Genomic DNA, 16,470 nt, shown 5'->3' on the forward strand with positions numbered 1-16,470 from the left:
ACCGAGTGGACTCTGTACAAGGCGCTCTCTCTCTCTCTCTCTACACATAATAAAGATCCTCTGGTTCATGCGAAATGTGCCTCTCTACAAACTCTAGACTTCTAAGTATTTCTAGTTTACAGCCATGATAACGCCCCTCTCCTACCCTCCTCCCCAAATCAAAAAATGGATAAATAATTTTCTTCTATCTTACCCTCCGTGGATCTGTTGAATCTCCATAAAATCTCTCTACGGCTATTGTCTCTGGCATCAACTTATGATGCTCATGGAGATGCAGATGCATGTACGCGACGAAGAACACAACGAAGGCTAGGTTTCGCAATGGGAGAAGACTGTCCAAAATCGGTTTCGACGGATTCGACGGATCCGACTTTATGAACCCGTTTTTAAGCTTTAATCCGATGAACCCGACTTTTGTCGGGCGGGCCCAGTCGGGTCGGGCGGGTTGAGCGGCCCATCGGGCTTCTTGCACAGGCCTACATACGCTTGTGGTTTATTTATAAAAATTATATATATCTTTATTAAGTCCGCTTATTAATAATCACTGATATAAAAATGTATTACATAATTTAACATAAAGAATATATATTAATTTAACAAATCTACATTACACATCATTTAATATAAAAATTATTTATAATTACGATGGATCTCACTATCATGATTGTGGGCTTGGTTCATTATAGACCTTCTGATCATTAACCGGCCCAAAACTTTCCTTTCGTCCCTCCCTGAGTTTTGCTACCCAGTCCTCTGAGTCCTCTCTCTCTCTCTCTCTCTCGTCGCAAAGGGGAAGTGAGAGATTTGGTAGCTGCAGCCAGCCAGCAGGCAGCAACAGAGATTCAAGCTGCTATGAATTAGAATTTAGAGTCAATTCTTCCGATCTCGTATCCTTCAAGACATACCCCCAAAGTCCTCTCACCCGATCCAAATCCAATCCCTAGAACGGAACAGAATCTAAGCTTTACATTCGCATGAACAGATTAACCACCCATTCGATCCCAATCAGTCTTTGAGTTTTAAGTTCTTCACCTTCACCATGTCCTGCTTAGCCCTCTCTCTCCAACCTGCCAACGGATCCGACATCCTGCTCCAGACCCGCGAGTGGTTCCCACCCGCTCGAGCCCTCGTCGCTCTCTCCGCCTTCCGCCAAACCCGCCTCGCCTTCGCCGCCTCCAAACACAACAATCCCTCGACCTCTTCATCCTCCGATGCCGACGCCGACTCCATTGCAGCCTCTCTCGGCGACGACCCCCTCGCCGCCTCCAGTGGCCAGGTCATCGTCGGCGTCGAGAGCCGCTACCGCGTGGTGTATCGCCTCGTGAACTCCATCTACGTCCTTGGTATTACTACGGCCGAAGACAATTCCGCTGTCAACGTCTTCGAGTGCATCCACATCGTCAACCAGGCCGTCTTCGTCGTCGTCACGGCCTGCCGAGGCGTCGACGTCACACCCGAGAAGCTCGGGCGCAAGTACGCCGAGATCTACATGGCGCTCGACATCGTCCTACGTGGCGTCAGCAGCATCCGTCTCGCCGCCATGCTCGGTTCTATGCATGGTGACGGCATTGCCAAGATGGTGCACTCGGCGCTCGACACCGAGAGCAAGATCCGCGGCGCCGAGAATTGGATCAATTTGGAAGCGAATTCCGTCGAACACGAAGCAGGCATCGACACGTTTTCAAACGCACGTTTCGAGATGCCCCCCGAGACTCTCGCGGCCGGGGACGAGGTTGCAGCGAGCCTCGCCCCCGTGGCGCCACCTGTGGGCGATCAACAGCCGGAGCAGCAGGAGGAAACGCAAGCGGAGAAAGACCCGTTCGCGGCGAGCGATACTATTAACCAGCCGCAAGAGCTTGTGGGTGGGTTTAAGAAAAACAAGGACCCGTCTTCCTCAACGGATTTGACATTGGCATTGGCGGGGCTCGAGGGTACGCCGTTGCCTCCCGCGGAGGCGACCCAATCGACGTATATTGGAGTCGAGGGATTCGAAGGAGATTACGGTGGAGTAGCGTATGGAAATGAGAAGGCGGCATCCTTGGATGATTCATTTCAAGGGCTTAATGATGCGCCTTTCGGTGGAGGATTGGATGCTTCTGAGTTTTTGGGTCCCACAAAAGTATCGAAACCTCAAGGTCTTGGTGGGCTTGAGTTGTTACAGACTGGGCAGAGTGATGCACCGGTGGTAGCTTCTGCTGCCGGCATGGGAGCAAATACCCCACTTGATGATCTGGTGAAGAAAACCGAACAGAAGGGTCCGGAGATGTTTATTCTGGAAGAGATTAGTGTGGAGTTCAGAGAATCTCTGCTTGCTAGAGTTGGATTGATGGGCGTGGTTTATCTGAAAACATTGCCAACTAAAGTGTCGGGTGATAAAGAAACCGAGTTTTCATTCCAGGTGGAGGGTACGAGTGCGGTTAAGAGATTTGTTATGCAGAGTTCTCGTGTTAGTAGTCTCGGTAATGGAATGTTTCATGTGAGAACCGCATCCGGTGACGAGCCTATACCGATTCTCAAATATAGCTTGTTGCCTAGGTTGACCCCGTTGCCTCTGAGGATTCGTCTAACAAAGCGTCATACTGGAACATTACTTTCTGTGATGATTCAGTATGTATCAAACCCTGATTTACCAGCACCATTGAATGACGTAACCTTTGTATTGAAACTACCGGTCGACCCCACCTTGTTGAAGGTGTCTCCAAAAGCTATGTTGAATAGGTCTGAAAGAGAATTGAAATGGCATGTCCCAGAGATTCCAGTTAAGGGTTCTCCTGGTCGGTTGAGGGTGAGGATGCCTGTGGACTCTATTGACGAGGATGAAGAGATGGAGATTGTTGGCTATGTGAAATTTTCTGCCCAAGGACCTAGATCATTGTCTGGGATTAGCCTACGGCCTGCTTCTGAGGGTAAGATCGAGTTTTATGAGGTTAGTCACAGGTTTGAGAGTGGGGTTTATATGTGCAATTGAGCAACTGAAGAAATGGTTAATTGTTTACTGATTGTTATGCTTCTCCTTCCTTTCTTTATTTCTTATGTTCAAGAGCATGTATGGTTTGGATGGATGTGTGTGGCATACTTTGATATCAGCCATGTAACTTAGATTCATGAGTTCTGTGATATTTTGTCTTCACGTTACTACCGAATGATCTTTTCTAAGGGATATATACTTTGTTCGTTTTTCTCGGGCCTTTGTCTATTTGATGCTCAATAAAATTTTGTTTGTCAATAAAAAAAAAAAAAAAAAAATCATACTTTGTTCGTTATGTGTTTGTCTTGTTATTTTATGGTTTTCGGCGTGTTCTCGACGTCTCGTTGATGTTTATTGATGCATCCAAATTCAGTCATTTGATTCGGCCATAGGCCTTCTCACTATTTGTGGATGGTTATGTTGTGTAGGTGAATTAAATAGAATCAAATATATTGCTTCCTTTAAAACACATTAATCTGGCTGGAAAACCTAGAAATATCTTTTGTCTCCAAGATAAGTGTAGTCAAAAGTGATGTAAAAAAAAAAGGTGATGAAATAGGTTTGGAATCAGCATTTGGAAAAATTGGCCGAGGAAGGGGAGGGGATCCATTTCGTACGTGTTAGCTTAGAAAAACTTGAAGCCAAGATCTATCGCAATGCAAGCCCATCCTTTTACCACTTCAGATAAAACTCAATACTATGCATACACACATACACAATTTTTTTTTTTTTTTTTTTTTGGTGTCGCTGAAGACAGATTTATGGCTAAAGAATTCTCCATGTACTCCGAAAAGCATATCTATTTAAACCATTCGAGCACTTAATGTGACAGGTGAAGACCGATAAAAAAAAAACATGACAGGTAAAGACACATAAGTTGATGTTGTATATAGGTTTTTGGTTTAATTTGGGTTTGGTAAGCTAGGCTCTCTGTGCTTTTTATCATTTCTTGTAGCCATGTGAAAGATATTAGAATGAATCTTTTTCTAGTTTTCCCTCCCTTCCATGGTAGATACGTTAGTGCGTTGATCATGAAGCCATGAAGGTTGTCTTGGTGCTCTGTTTTTTTTTGGGGGGCCCCAGATTGGTGGCTGTGTACATCTTGGAGTATTTTTTGTTGTAATGAATGCTTATGAGTTTTCAGTAGCCAAAAAAGTACTCATTCCTTGCGAGGATCCTAAAGAAGATCGGAAATGTTTGGATTGGATGCTAGGAGGTGAGTGATTCTTAGATGGCAATGGTTGGAGTTACTACATATGAGCTATATATTTGAATACAACGATTGCTGGTGTGGCTGTTGGCCATATAGGTCTTGGTTTGGGCTTGGTGACTTTGTCGGTTAGGATTGGTTGATCACATGTCTTTTGATGCCAATCTCTTTCAGAAAAGATTTGATGAATTGTTCCTCTTTTATATGAAGGCCTTCGATTAGCCAATGGCCTTTATACATTTAAGGAACAATTTTTTCAACTTATATCTGCAAAATAATTCTCGGAGTTGGGAAACGATTAGAGATGTACGAAAGGCTACGTAAAAGCATCCAAACGCATATAGGCTGTCGATTGTCGAAATTATGGCATTCTAGATATTTGGATTCTGGATTTCTAGGCGTGCTATGCATACAGCTGTTAGTCCGGACTTCGTGAGCCAATTTGTTTTCGAAAAATGATTTATATAAGTCTCATACAATTTTAAAAAGTGGATTCTATCTTAAAAAGTATTAAAAAGTATAAAAGAAATTATTTTTTATTAATGAAATTTATTTTTTACAACAGATTTGTACAGGATTTATTTATTTAAAGCTTGTAATGTACTATTACTATTAATTTATCCTCTCATTTTGATACCTCATCTATTTTAATTTTTTTTTTACTTAATGGTTAAGAAAGTGATTATTAATATATTGATATTTTTTTTTATAATTTTTAAAAATATTTTAAAATGATAAAAAAAGAAGAATAAAAAAATTGAAGAAAAATAAAAAAGAAACTTTCAACAAGCGGTAAGATGGAGCACCGCTCTTTGGGCTTTTTCGTCGCTCACCAAGTACTAACGCAGGATAATCGGTGTTTTTTAGTGTTTGCATGCGAAGAAAAAGAAAGCAAATGACAAAGGGGCAAGCTGTAGATTGCCATCATTCGAATCCAAGATTGCAACGAGACGGTACCAAATTAGCTGGCATTATCATTGTTGACAGTATAATGTTGGTCTAAAGATTAAAATACATAGGGCCAGTATTAATCATTTGCTTCCTACACCATAATGTGTTGGATGGGGGCATTGAATGAGGCCTCCAACTCTCATAATTGGGCTTGGTACAGCCATTGTACGTGGGTGCTCCCAAAAGAGTGGCTCTAAGCCTCTACACTCAGAATTTTCACTGACAAAATAGAAACAGCACCATCATGATGCATTATAGTTGAAATCGATTAAAGGACTGAAAAAGAAGTAGCCTAAGCCTGCACGGTACTTATCTGCCATGACACAGATGAATAAATTATCACTTTCTTTTTTCTTTTTCTTTTTTCTTTTTTGCCTTTCATTTCCTTTCCTTTCCGCCTTAATTTTGTTTTGTATTTCCAAACATCTGCTTAAACGTTTTAAAGGGGTACACATGTGATTGTATATTGTCATGGTTAAAAGCTAAAAGCGACAGATATTTTAACAGTAGAGATACATTATGGCTAATACCTATCATTTCGAAGTTAGGTAAGTCGAAAATTTGATAAATAGATAAGAATATGATCTTAATGTCACTGTTGGAATCCTCGTGATTTTCATTCATTTTGCATGCCCACCACCAAACAATGAAACAAAACATCCTTTTCCCAATGACTGAGAGGGCACTATCATCGACCTTGGTCCGCCACTGTGCAGTGTCGTTCCTTCTACGTAAAGTCATATAATATCCTTAGAGAAATGATAAACTGCCATTTACCAAAACACCCATACCATGCATATCTGTGGCAAATCATTAAGCTCACTCATCTGGAAAGCAAAACGACGCCGTTACCGTCACACTTGCATGGTCCTTGCAGCTCAAAGCTCTAAGAAACCTCCAAGACCCCTTAGTGGAGGAGCTCCGGCTCACCGGCAAATTCCTGTTAACATCAAGCGGTGGAGGAAACAGCGTCGAAGGAGGGTTCCGCCGAACCTGTCGATTCTTTATATCACTAAGCTCCATCTCCGGTGGAAACTTCACCATTCCAAACATCAACAAGTACCAACGAGGCTTCGCCGCCTTTTTAAGCGCTATATCATACTTTCCAACGCTCCTTACGGATGGGTTTAGCTCTATTTCCGGTGCCGTGGAGATCATGGAAATGGAACTCGGGTGGAGCTTTCTATAATCCAAAGAGCGGCTGTTCCTCATGAGCGTAGTAGTGCTACTAGCTATACTAGTGTTGAATCCAGTTACGGGGCTTTGTAGCTTGGATAATGACTCGCATCTTCGGTGAGAATGCGTTTTTCTTGCTTGGTTTTCGTCGGTGGCTGATGTTTTGGGGGTTTGATCATGAGTGAGAGGAGATTTTCCTTCAAAGGGCACGAGTTTTCCGCAGAAGAAGATGTCGTCGGCTGGACACATATCGGAGCCGAAGTCGCTGATCAAGAACTCGAAAATATCGGGGGGCTCAGAGCGTGATCGTGGATTGTGGTTGGACAAGCAATTGGAATCGTTGTTGCAACAATTCATGTGCTGATTATCATTCTCGTTGTTGTTATCATCGACTGGAAGGTGGCAAAGGGCGAGCGCCTCTTCTGCTGCTTCTTCTTCTTGGTTTTGAAAATGAGGATTCTTAGAATGATCTCTCATATTTTGAGGAAAGGGTGCGTCAGATGACAACATAGAATAATGTTCAGGAGAGAATTGAATTTATGTGTGTATTCGCGCACACACTCAGTCTCTTTTCCCTTGTTGATGGCTCTTATAAGAAAATACAGAGAGAGAAGATTCACTATTAAGGAGTTTTTTGAGATGAGAAGAGAATAAATGAGATTATTTTAAAAGAAAGATATAAAAATTAAATAAAATATTGTTAAAATATTATTTTTTAATATTATTATTATTTAAAAATTTTAAAAAATTATAATAAAGAGATCAAAATGATTTGAAAATATTTTTAAATCCAAACTACTCCAAAGATATCTAAAACATCCAAATAAAGAAATAGCATCTTCAATTTTTTAGAAAGGCACGTAAAATAAGGATATTGCTTTTTTAATGTCACTTCCAGTTTTGCACCCTCCATCGAGAAACATAATCCATAATTATAATTTCTTGTGAAATCACTGTTATTTTTGAAAGTTTAAATTTTTAAGATAATTAATAATTTTACATACCTGAAAATCACTAACATGTAGTAATTTCATATGTTGCAGTTAAAAAGCTTGTAGTTGGATCTTAGATTAGGTAGAGCGGTCCTCTCTTAGTATGTACCAGTTTGCTCGTCTCTTTTATTGGCGATACGTTCTTGACCTTAATTGACCGAGTCATGCCTTTGGTATTGTTACTTGGAGTAAATTAGAATGCTCAGAATAAGCTTACGTTCTAATATTAAATAAGATTATCACTTATCTTAAAAATTTAAACTTTTGGAATAAATAATAATGTCAATGTTCTCCTTTCACTCCCAACTTAGAACTTTCCATCCTTAACACTTGACATGTATACTGTCATACACAAAAATGGTAGTTTATAACAAGCTTATGTCCGAAACGTCATTTTGGTTTGAACGCTGAAGGCCTTAACTTCTGACCTTTAGAAGAAGTCAATCGATGAACTTACTTTCGACTAAGAATTGGCTTTATATATATATCCCTTATATCTTAAAAGTCGCTATACGCAGATGAACAGGAATGAACAGTCACTTCCTTCTTCCACTTTTGTCCCTCTGTCTAGCCGAGTGTTTACATTTTTGCCTCTTAAGTTCTTTATATTTCATTCGTCTGATCGAGGGTGTTTTGGTCTTTTTAGTGAAGGTCATCTTCTGTTTCCTTCTCTCTCGACTCAGACCCCCTCTCTCTTCTGTTCAGCTTCAGTTTAATGTGTTTAACGCCAGGCAATTCCTATTTTGAAGAAAGCATATGGAGACAGCATGCATAAAATTTTGCATGTTGGTCCAGACACCTGTTCGATGGTTTCTAAATTGCTTAAAGAGGAGGAAACTGAAGCCTGGGGCGTGGAACCATATGATATAGAGGATGCAGATACTAACTGCAAAGTTCTTGTCGGCAAAGGCGTTGTGCGTGTAGCTAATATCAAGTTTCCTCTTCTATATAGATCAAAATCGTTTTTCCTTGTAATTATTTTAGATGCTCTAGATTACTTATCTCCAAGATATCTCAACAAGACCCTTCCTGATTTGGCAAGAGTATCAGTTGATGGTCTTGCGATATTTACAGGTAAATCTCCAATAGAAGTTTATCCTCTCTCTCACTTTGCATCATGGATGCTTGAGTTTGGATTTAAAATTCTTTTCTCACCCTCAATAGTTTCTCGTACAATCCTTACCTGAAGCAAATTATTTTTTCCATTATATTAGCAAACGGAACTAGGTGTCCATGTGCTATACTGCTTGAGTTTGGAAGCCGACGGATATGATGGGGGGTAATAAGGCTTAAGTGACTTTTCAACTCCTTCCCTTAGAAGCTAAAATGGATGATGGGGATTCAATTTAGGAAGATATTTTCCTTACCCAACAAATCAATGGCTATGATTAAAAGAGCTTTATATTTAAAATAAATAAAATAGTAAAACTAAGGGTAATATTGTAAAATCATATAATTATACCCTTCCCTCGTTTTAATAAGTCCTATTTAAATCAAAACATACTCATTTTAAAATATATATTGCATAAAAGAATATTTCATTTAAAGTATTAATAAAAATGACATAAAAGAACATTATTTATTAAATATTGAACGAAAGAAATTGAATTGTGTCGCATTGAGATCTCGACGTGCGAACTTTCTTCTATAATTCTATAGTAAGCGATGTAACATGATTAAAAATATAAATTCTAAATACTTAATGTACAAATTAATGTATACTTGTGACATATTGTCTGATCATAGTATATATACATCTTTTACGACTTAATTTACACGATAATCATAAAGAGGTGTCATGTATTATATGGTCTGCCACAAACCAGCCAGCCAGCATTTTGAATTAATCTTTTTGTTAAACTTGTATTAAACAAATTTAACAAAATGATCAATTTGTAAAATTTATATTAAACTATGGCATATTTTGAATTAATCATTTTTCTTTTGTAAAAAATCATATAATTTTTGTAAAAAATCTAAATTAGGCAAACGTCCCTTGGACGTTGCTCTATTACTAGTATATATATATATATATATATATATATATACAAACAAAAATAATTTAGTCATAAAAAATTATATAAAAATAAATTTACAAACTGATATAACTTAATATGATACATTAAATTGTATGGTTAATTTTATTATAAAGTAAATCTAACAGATTCTATAAAATCATGTCGATTTATTGATTTATTTTTATATAATTTTTTTGTATCTATAATAATTTTCAATGTCTCATACACACACATATATATATATATAAATATATATATTATATAAATGTCCTCAACCAACTTCAAGAGCACTATGTATATATCTTGCATTTTAGGTTGTGCTATTGCATCCCATATCTCAAGATCCACTCTTTTAACTTTTGAAAAGGTCAAAGTGATCATTCTCCCCGGGAAAAGTTGTTCCTGTGGTAAAGTAAAGCGGCTTTACAAGGACTGAGCACCGACTCACTTGGTTGGTTTCCAGCGGTTTCTCATTTGATTAATTCCATCTTCATTAATGGTGATTTTCATGTTCAATTGAATGACGAATAAGGTGAAGTGATTCAACAAAATGCTGTGATCAGAGACGATGCACTAGCGAGCTTGAGCATTTAATAACACATGATTGAAAATAAAGAGCATCTGTGCATGCATGGCAAGATAAGATGATTATTAAATTGTTGTTGTTGCATTGACTTGGAGATTTTAGAAACTGTCTTTAGACTTTATAGACTTTCTCATTGTATGCTGAAAGTCTCCTAGCTAGCCGTTGGAGTTATCTTCACTAGAGAGACGGTTGGATTCATAAGTCATCTCAGCTCATCTCAACTCATCTCACTACTATTCATTACTATTCAGCAACATTAACTCACAAATCTCATTATTATTCACAACTCATCTCATTACTATTTACAATCTATCTCAACTCATCTCAAGTCATCTTCGAATCCAAAAGTCTTAGAGTGTTTTGAGTAGTCAGCTTATAAGGTTGTAGTATTGCATGCCAAGCATCTTTGCCTTTTTGTGGCAATTAATTAATACTACCAAGCTAAAACAGTACCGTACGTCTTAATGTTTTCCGTTCTTTTCTCACATATCTATAGGGGCTAGCATGCAGCTTGATCAGATCGACATCGATCTTCTTGGAAAAGGAATATATACCATGATTTTTCTTGGCATAAGGGTACAGTGTATCCATTTCCATTCTACCATTCGTATCTTGAAGACAGGAACACATTTGACACTTTCTTGTTCTTCGATCACAGAGGTACTACAAGTTAAACTGAATGGTTTGTACATTTCTTCTGAAGTTTTTTAAATTTGGAAACACCTTAATTAGTAATATATAAACAAGGAGCTTTAAACATTTGGCAAAGTGCATAATTCATATGCTTGTTCCAAGGACTAGCAATGCATGACATTAATCCATGTTCCCAAAGTTTTCTGATAATTTTTTATGTGTAACTAATTCCGGTCCTTAACTTCCTCGCCGGCATAACCCCAACACTATAAGAAAAACAGAAAAAAGCGTATTCAGCATCGCAATTACTTTTTAGCGTTGCTAACGAATCGACGCAAGATGGTTAATAATATTGCAGGTATAATTTTTCTCGTTGAAAAATATCATTATAATATTGAGATTTGGTCACAAATTCTTGTTTGTAGCGATTATACAGTAGCAATACTAATTTGCGACCACAATTTATTAATAGTCACCAATATTTACTTGCAACGGTATAGTTGCTGCAAATAATAATTTTCAACCATAACGTCATATGTTCTGTCGCGAATGTTGTACAAATTTGTGTGGTCGCAAATAGATATTTGCGGCAAATGGTTGTGACAAAATAATTATTTCCGACAATGCAAGATCGCCAGAAATAATGTCACAAAATAAATAAATAAATAATAGTATTGAAACAAAATACATAAAAATGCATATCTTACATTATATTTCAATCCATAAAGCATTTATAAAAAAATACTTGTTTTATATTCTAAGCAATTACATTACATTACAATCTATAATTACATCATAATTTAATTAGTGTGCGACTTTAGACTTTTCAAAACACATCAAAATACAAAATATGACCGCATATATTATGGAAACTGCTATAGATACAAAAAGATCTCACAAACTGACATGGCATTAGATGATTTTTTTTTTTAATGCCTCTCTCTCTCTCTCTCTCTCTCCCATTCTTTTCCTTCCTAGACCTTGCACGAAGATTGTGTGTTCTCCATTGCCTACAACTCGTCACCGGACAGCCCTCACTGGGACTTCACTCTCCAACAGCCATCACCGACGCTAGGTATTTCTCTCTCGTCCCATTTGAGTTGCCCTAACGAATTTCCATAGAGTTTTTGAATTTTTGGTGGGTTTTGCAAGATAACTCTGTTGTGTTATCCCCTCAGGTTGTGGAAATGCGTCCATTTTAAAATCCCTGTTCAAAAATCTAGATGAATCTCTCAAGGTTTCTTACTTCCATTAATGGGCATCTAGTTTTTTCTTTTTAATGGACATCTAGTTTGAAGCTATCACTTCCGTAAATGGGCATCTAGTCTAAACACCCTGTTCGTAAATTAGTAGAATATTGATAGGAAAAAATAATTCAAGAAAGCTAAAAGCAATCGATGTAGATAATTTTGTATATATAGAGTTTTTGGATTTTTCTGCATCATGTGAATTTGAAGGCTCTGTACATATAGAGTTTGCCTAATGTGGAAATAATCTATTACAAGCATCTCAACGTGCAATTTTTCTCCTTGCCAGGATCCCACAAATATGGAAGAACTTTTATATGTGTTGCTCCAAAAATAGTTGCAGTAAATAGTTTTCCTTTGTGAGTTGCTCCAAAAATAGTTTTGTGTTCCTTTGTGAGTTGCTCTAAAAATTCTTTTCTGAGTTGCTCCACAAAAGAGTTGCAGTAAATACACTTTATCTGCTCCTCACATATGCTGTAGTAAATATTGTATCTGCTCCTTACATATATGCTACAGTAAAATTGAATTCACAATTATGCTAGAGTAAAATTGAATTCACAAGTATGCTCCTTACATATATATGATCAGTACGCTGCAGTAAATACTATATATGCTCCTTACATGTGCAAGACTACAACCTGGCCAACAACTTTCTTACAGATGCTCCTTACTTCCACTTACATCTGCTCTTTACATATCTTCAAGAAGGCCAACTGAGAGCCATGAAGGCTTGACACATGTAACACTTTTAACATAACCATGCAAATAGCTAGATCAGTTTATGGTATAGGATGGGTATCAAACAGTTTATTTCTTTAATGAAGTAAATTTATTGCAATCTGAAAATTTATTGTGGTATTATTTTGTAGTCCAAAAATTATTGCAAGTTTTTCAGGTGGGTGAGATACTGATTATGCGAAAATGTTGAGTAAGTGTCTTCAAGAAAATAATTAGTAGTTAGCCTCTACTACCAACCATATCGATATACTAGTTGAGCAGAAGTTGGTGACTCACAAAGTTGAAGTGGAAATCAAGGCAATTAAACAGAATTTAGAGGATAGGCATTTTTTTGAGTTGTAATGAATGAAGTTGTTGACATTATATTTTGCTGTCAAGTATGCAAGACATAATTGTGGCTGCACAAGTTGTACAAGAATTCCTAATGCCGTAAATAGAAATGAGATTTTGTAATATGAAAGTTGTACACTGTTGCTGAATATATTTTCTTATTTTCATGAACAACAAAAAAATGTATTTAAATGCCAAAGAAGTTGTACACTGTTGCTGAATATATTTCCTTATTTTTGGGTACAATATCGAATTGTGGAATGCCAATAATGCGAAGACAAAAAATTACATTCAAACCCCAAAGTTACATTCAAATCCCAAAATTACAGTCCAAACCAATAATTAGTGGAGTGTTAGAAGCTTGGCTATGACAAAGTATAAAACGTTTGTTAGTTGTACAGTTTTACAATACCTCATCTATCTTGTTTCTTTTTTTACTTTTTCTTTTATTTTTTAGCATTGTCTCCACTGTAGAGACTTACCGTTTTGATGAAGGTTTACCCTTACTTTTAATACCAACAGGACTACAAACCCCGGGATTTTTTTGTTTGGTTTCACTTGGATTGTCATGACACACAACATACTCACTCCTTGTACTATTCTGACTTAACTCTTCCTCCTTAAACTTGCGCATATGATTCTTCCACTTTATGTAGGTCTCATGATCCTTTGAAGCAATTAAAGCTATTTCGCAGTGATCGTTACACAAATCATTAAACCTTTGTACTTCATGATTGTCGCCAAGGTCGTCATAGCTACTTTGTATCATCGTGTACTTTCTTTTCAAATCCTTTCTCCAACGATCAAGAACATACGTGGATGGCAACCGCACGACTTTCTTCCACATGGTGAGGACAATGAGTGAATGTCTACATAAAATTTCCTCTGAACTCGAATAGTCTACAAGTGCACATCACTTCAAATTCATTGTCATTGAAATATATACAGTATTTCACATCTTTTACAATATCATCATATATGCTTAAGTGGTCAACAACTTCGTATGTTGATATTGCGCCTTCAATTTTTTTTAGGGAAGATAAGCAATTCATAGTCCCCCTAAGCTCTATTTGTACCTCTTTGAACTTGGCATTCGTGTATATCTCTTGAAATTGTTTCTCAATTGCATGGACTATAATGCAAGGGATCTTTCGTTGGAATGAACCAAAATTAGCTATCTTTTTATTCTCGACCATCCTGGCCAAAGCATTATCATAGTCTCCAACAAACTTTTTCAATGGTGTGATAGCATCTACATAGCCATAAAAAAATGAGTTCATACTCTCGCTACGCTGGATTGTGGACATTTTGGCCCAAAACGTACCTCTCACATATGCAGGTACCCATTGATGTTGCTCCTCGTACCACTTACTCAATCAAACACTGTCTATTAAACCATTGTTTTGAACGATGTTGTGCCACCTTTTTTCAAATTCTTCACAACTCAAAAAGTCATATATACAATTTAATAAAGGGCCTTTAAAGTTGTCATATTGTGAATAAGATCTCAGCTTATGAGGTAATTTGCATAAAATATGCCATAAACAAAATCTATGTTTGGCCCTTGGAAAAACTATTGCAATTGCCGCTTGCATTGCTCTATCTTGGTCGATTATAATCGCATTAGGAGCTTGTCCTGACATACTCCTCAACCATGAGTCGAATAACCACACAGATATATTTGTGTCCTAGTTTGATATGAGGCCACATCCAAAAAGTATCGATTGGCCATGGTGGTTGACTCCCACAAAAGGGGCAAATGACATTTTATATTTATTTGTCAAATACGTTGTGTCAAACGTTATGACATCTCTAAATGACTTATATGCTGCCCTACTTCGGACATCCGCCCAAAACACATTTCTCAACCTCCATTCTTCATCTAGATCCATCGCACAGAAAAAACCATTATTTTTCTCTTGCTACCGCACCAAATAATTGTGAAATGGCTCTGTGTCTCCTTCTCCAAGCAACGCATTACGAACTCTGTTGATATGATTCCTGCACTCTTTTTCACCAAAAGTGAGATTCTCATATCCACCAACTTCAACAACCATAGTTTTGTAATTTTTAGTCGGACGGATTCCGGCTTTATCCATCATCTAAATTCTTTTCTTCGACCAACTTGATAATTTTTTATGGCAAGCAATATGTCTTGACTTACTCGGGCTCACAACATAATTGTGTTCGAGGACGACATTGGATAATTGATACCTTCCTTCATCTGTTAGTTTTGCATTAATCTTAGCCTTACAATCTGTCTCTCCTACCGGTTTTGGCTGATCAATTTTTTATGACTTGCTTCTTGGCTTATAATGGCGACTGCATGCTATGGTGAAGTATTTTATCTCTCCATAATCCCCAGTAGTCGATGTTATTTTCGACACTCCAAAGCCTTTCTGTTTGGCATACTTTGTGTAATATTCAATAACATCTGCTTGAGTCCCAAATATCATATCAACCTTCGATTCTTCAACATTTTGGTTCTCGGTATACTGAAATCCAATTTGCTCTTATTAGTCTACATTAACCAAAACATAAAAGGCCATGATATGGTTAAAATCCATTAAAATGCAGCAATAAAATCAATATTTAAAAGAGTCCATAAAACAATGCCATTAAAATGTGTAGAATATAAAAGTCTAACCTCTTGGAGTGTTAGGACCATTATTGTCGTGTTCTTCTTCGGAAAATATCAATCGACTCTATTCCATCTTGATTGTAGCTATATATATATATATATAAACAACTATGTTTTGGGTGGCTCCAAAACAAAAACAATATTTTGGACATGGCTCCTAAATAAAAACATTATATAAACAACTATGGCTCCCAAAACTAGTTTTACACACAAGGATCCCACAAAGGGATCCCACTAGTTTTTTTCTATGCTTGACTTGGAATCCAAAAATCAGTTATACCACTATTGGGTTTTAGATCAAAATATTTGGTTTCTTTTTTATGTGTGACAACAATACTTAGATTACTTAAGATCTTTTCAAGTTGACTGATACTACTGCTCTGCCAAAAGATACAAGTTTTGAGGTTAATGTGTTATCTGATTCAAAAGGAAGAAACAAATTGCTCCAAATTATGTTTGTTGTATGAAAAATTAGGAGATTTTGTTGAATTTTTAATTACAGATATCAAAGTGTAATATTAGAGATGTTAAAAAAAAAAATCCATGTGCGTAAAATGCATAAATATCCAAAGCCATGTGCGTAAAATGCATATACACCCAAGAGATCAGCAAGCCATGTGCATAAAAAAAAGCCTCAAGCCATGGCATAAACTTACCGGTGGCCAACGCAGGTGGTGGAAACGAGATGCAGGTGAGAAAGGAAGTTGAAACGGGATGCAAGGATTGAGAAATTGAAAAGACGCTGAACAGGACTGAACGGAATGGATGACACAGTAGTCTACAGCAAGTTTTTGAAAATAAATAAATAAATCTGACGTGGCATCATGCCACGTCACTTTGTGAGATCCCTGTGTGGCCATAGCGGCCCTCATGTATTATATATCAAGTTCAACATATTTGTAGAAATCTATGTGGTAGGTTTCTACAAAAATATTCAATGTCACCCTCAAATGATTATAAAATAAAAATTTTAAAGATAT

The 16,470-nt window shown here is 37.2% G+C and overlaps 2 protein-coding genes and 1 long non-coding RNA gene across 3 annotated transcripts; 2 read left to right on the forward strand and 1 right to left on the reverse strand.

Moving 5' to 3' along the window:
• The first annotated feature begins 688 nt into the window (after nucleotides 1–688).
• On the forward strand, nucleotides 689–3,188 carry LOC108998880. Its single transcript, XM_018975617.2, has one exon. The coding sequence runs from the start codon at nucleotides 1,040–1,042 to the stop codon at nucleotides 2,966–2,968; it is 1,929 nt and encodes a 642-aa protein (XP_018831162.2). The 5' UTR covers nucleotides 689–1,039; the 3' UTR covers nucleotides 2,969–3,188.
• A 2,760-nt stretch (nucleotides 3,189–5,948) lies between these two features.
• LOC108998804 lies at nucleotides 5,949–6,782 on the reverse strand. Its single transcript, XM_018975506.2, has one exon. The coding sequence runs from the start codon at nucleotides 6,780–6,782 to the stop codon at nucleotides 5,949–5,951; it is 834 nt and encodes a 277-aa protein (XP_018831051.1).
• Nucleotides 6,783–11,465: 4,683 nt separating this feature from the next.
• On the forward strand, nucleotides 11,466–12,931 carry LOC118343842. The gene is made up of 2 exons (XR_004797622.1): nucleotides 11,466–11,609; nucleotides 11,713–12,931. It is a non-coding gene; the product is annotated as an uncharacterized LOC118343842 (long non-coding RNA).
• Nucleotides 12,932–16,470: the final 3,539 nt, after the last annotated feature.

Source organism: Juglans regia, chromosome 11, assembly GCF_001411555.2.
Source record: "Juglans regia cultivar Chandler chromosome 11, Walnut 2.0, whole genome shotgun sequence".
Classification (NCBI taxonomy): Eukaryota; Viridiplantae; Streptophyta; class Magnoliopsida; order Fagales; family Juglandaceae; genus Juglans; species Juglans regia.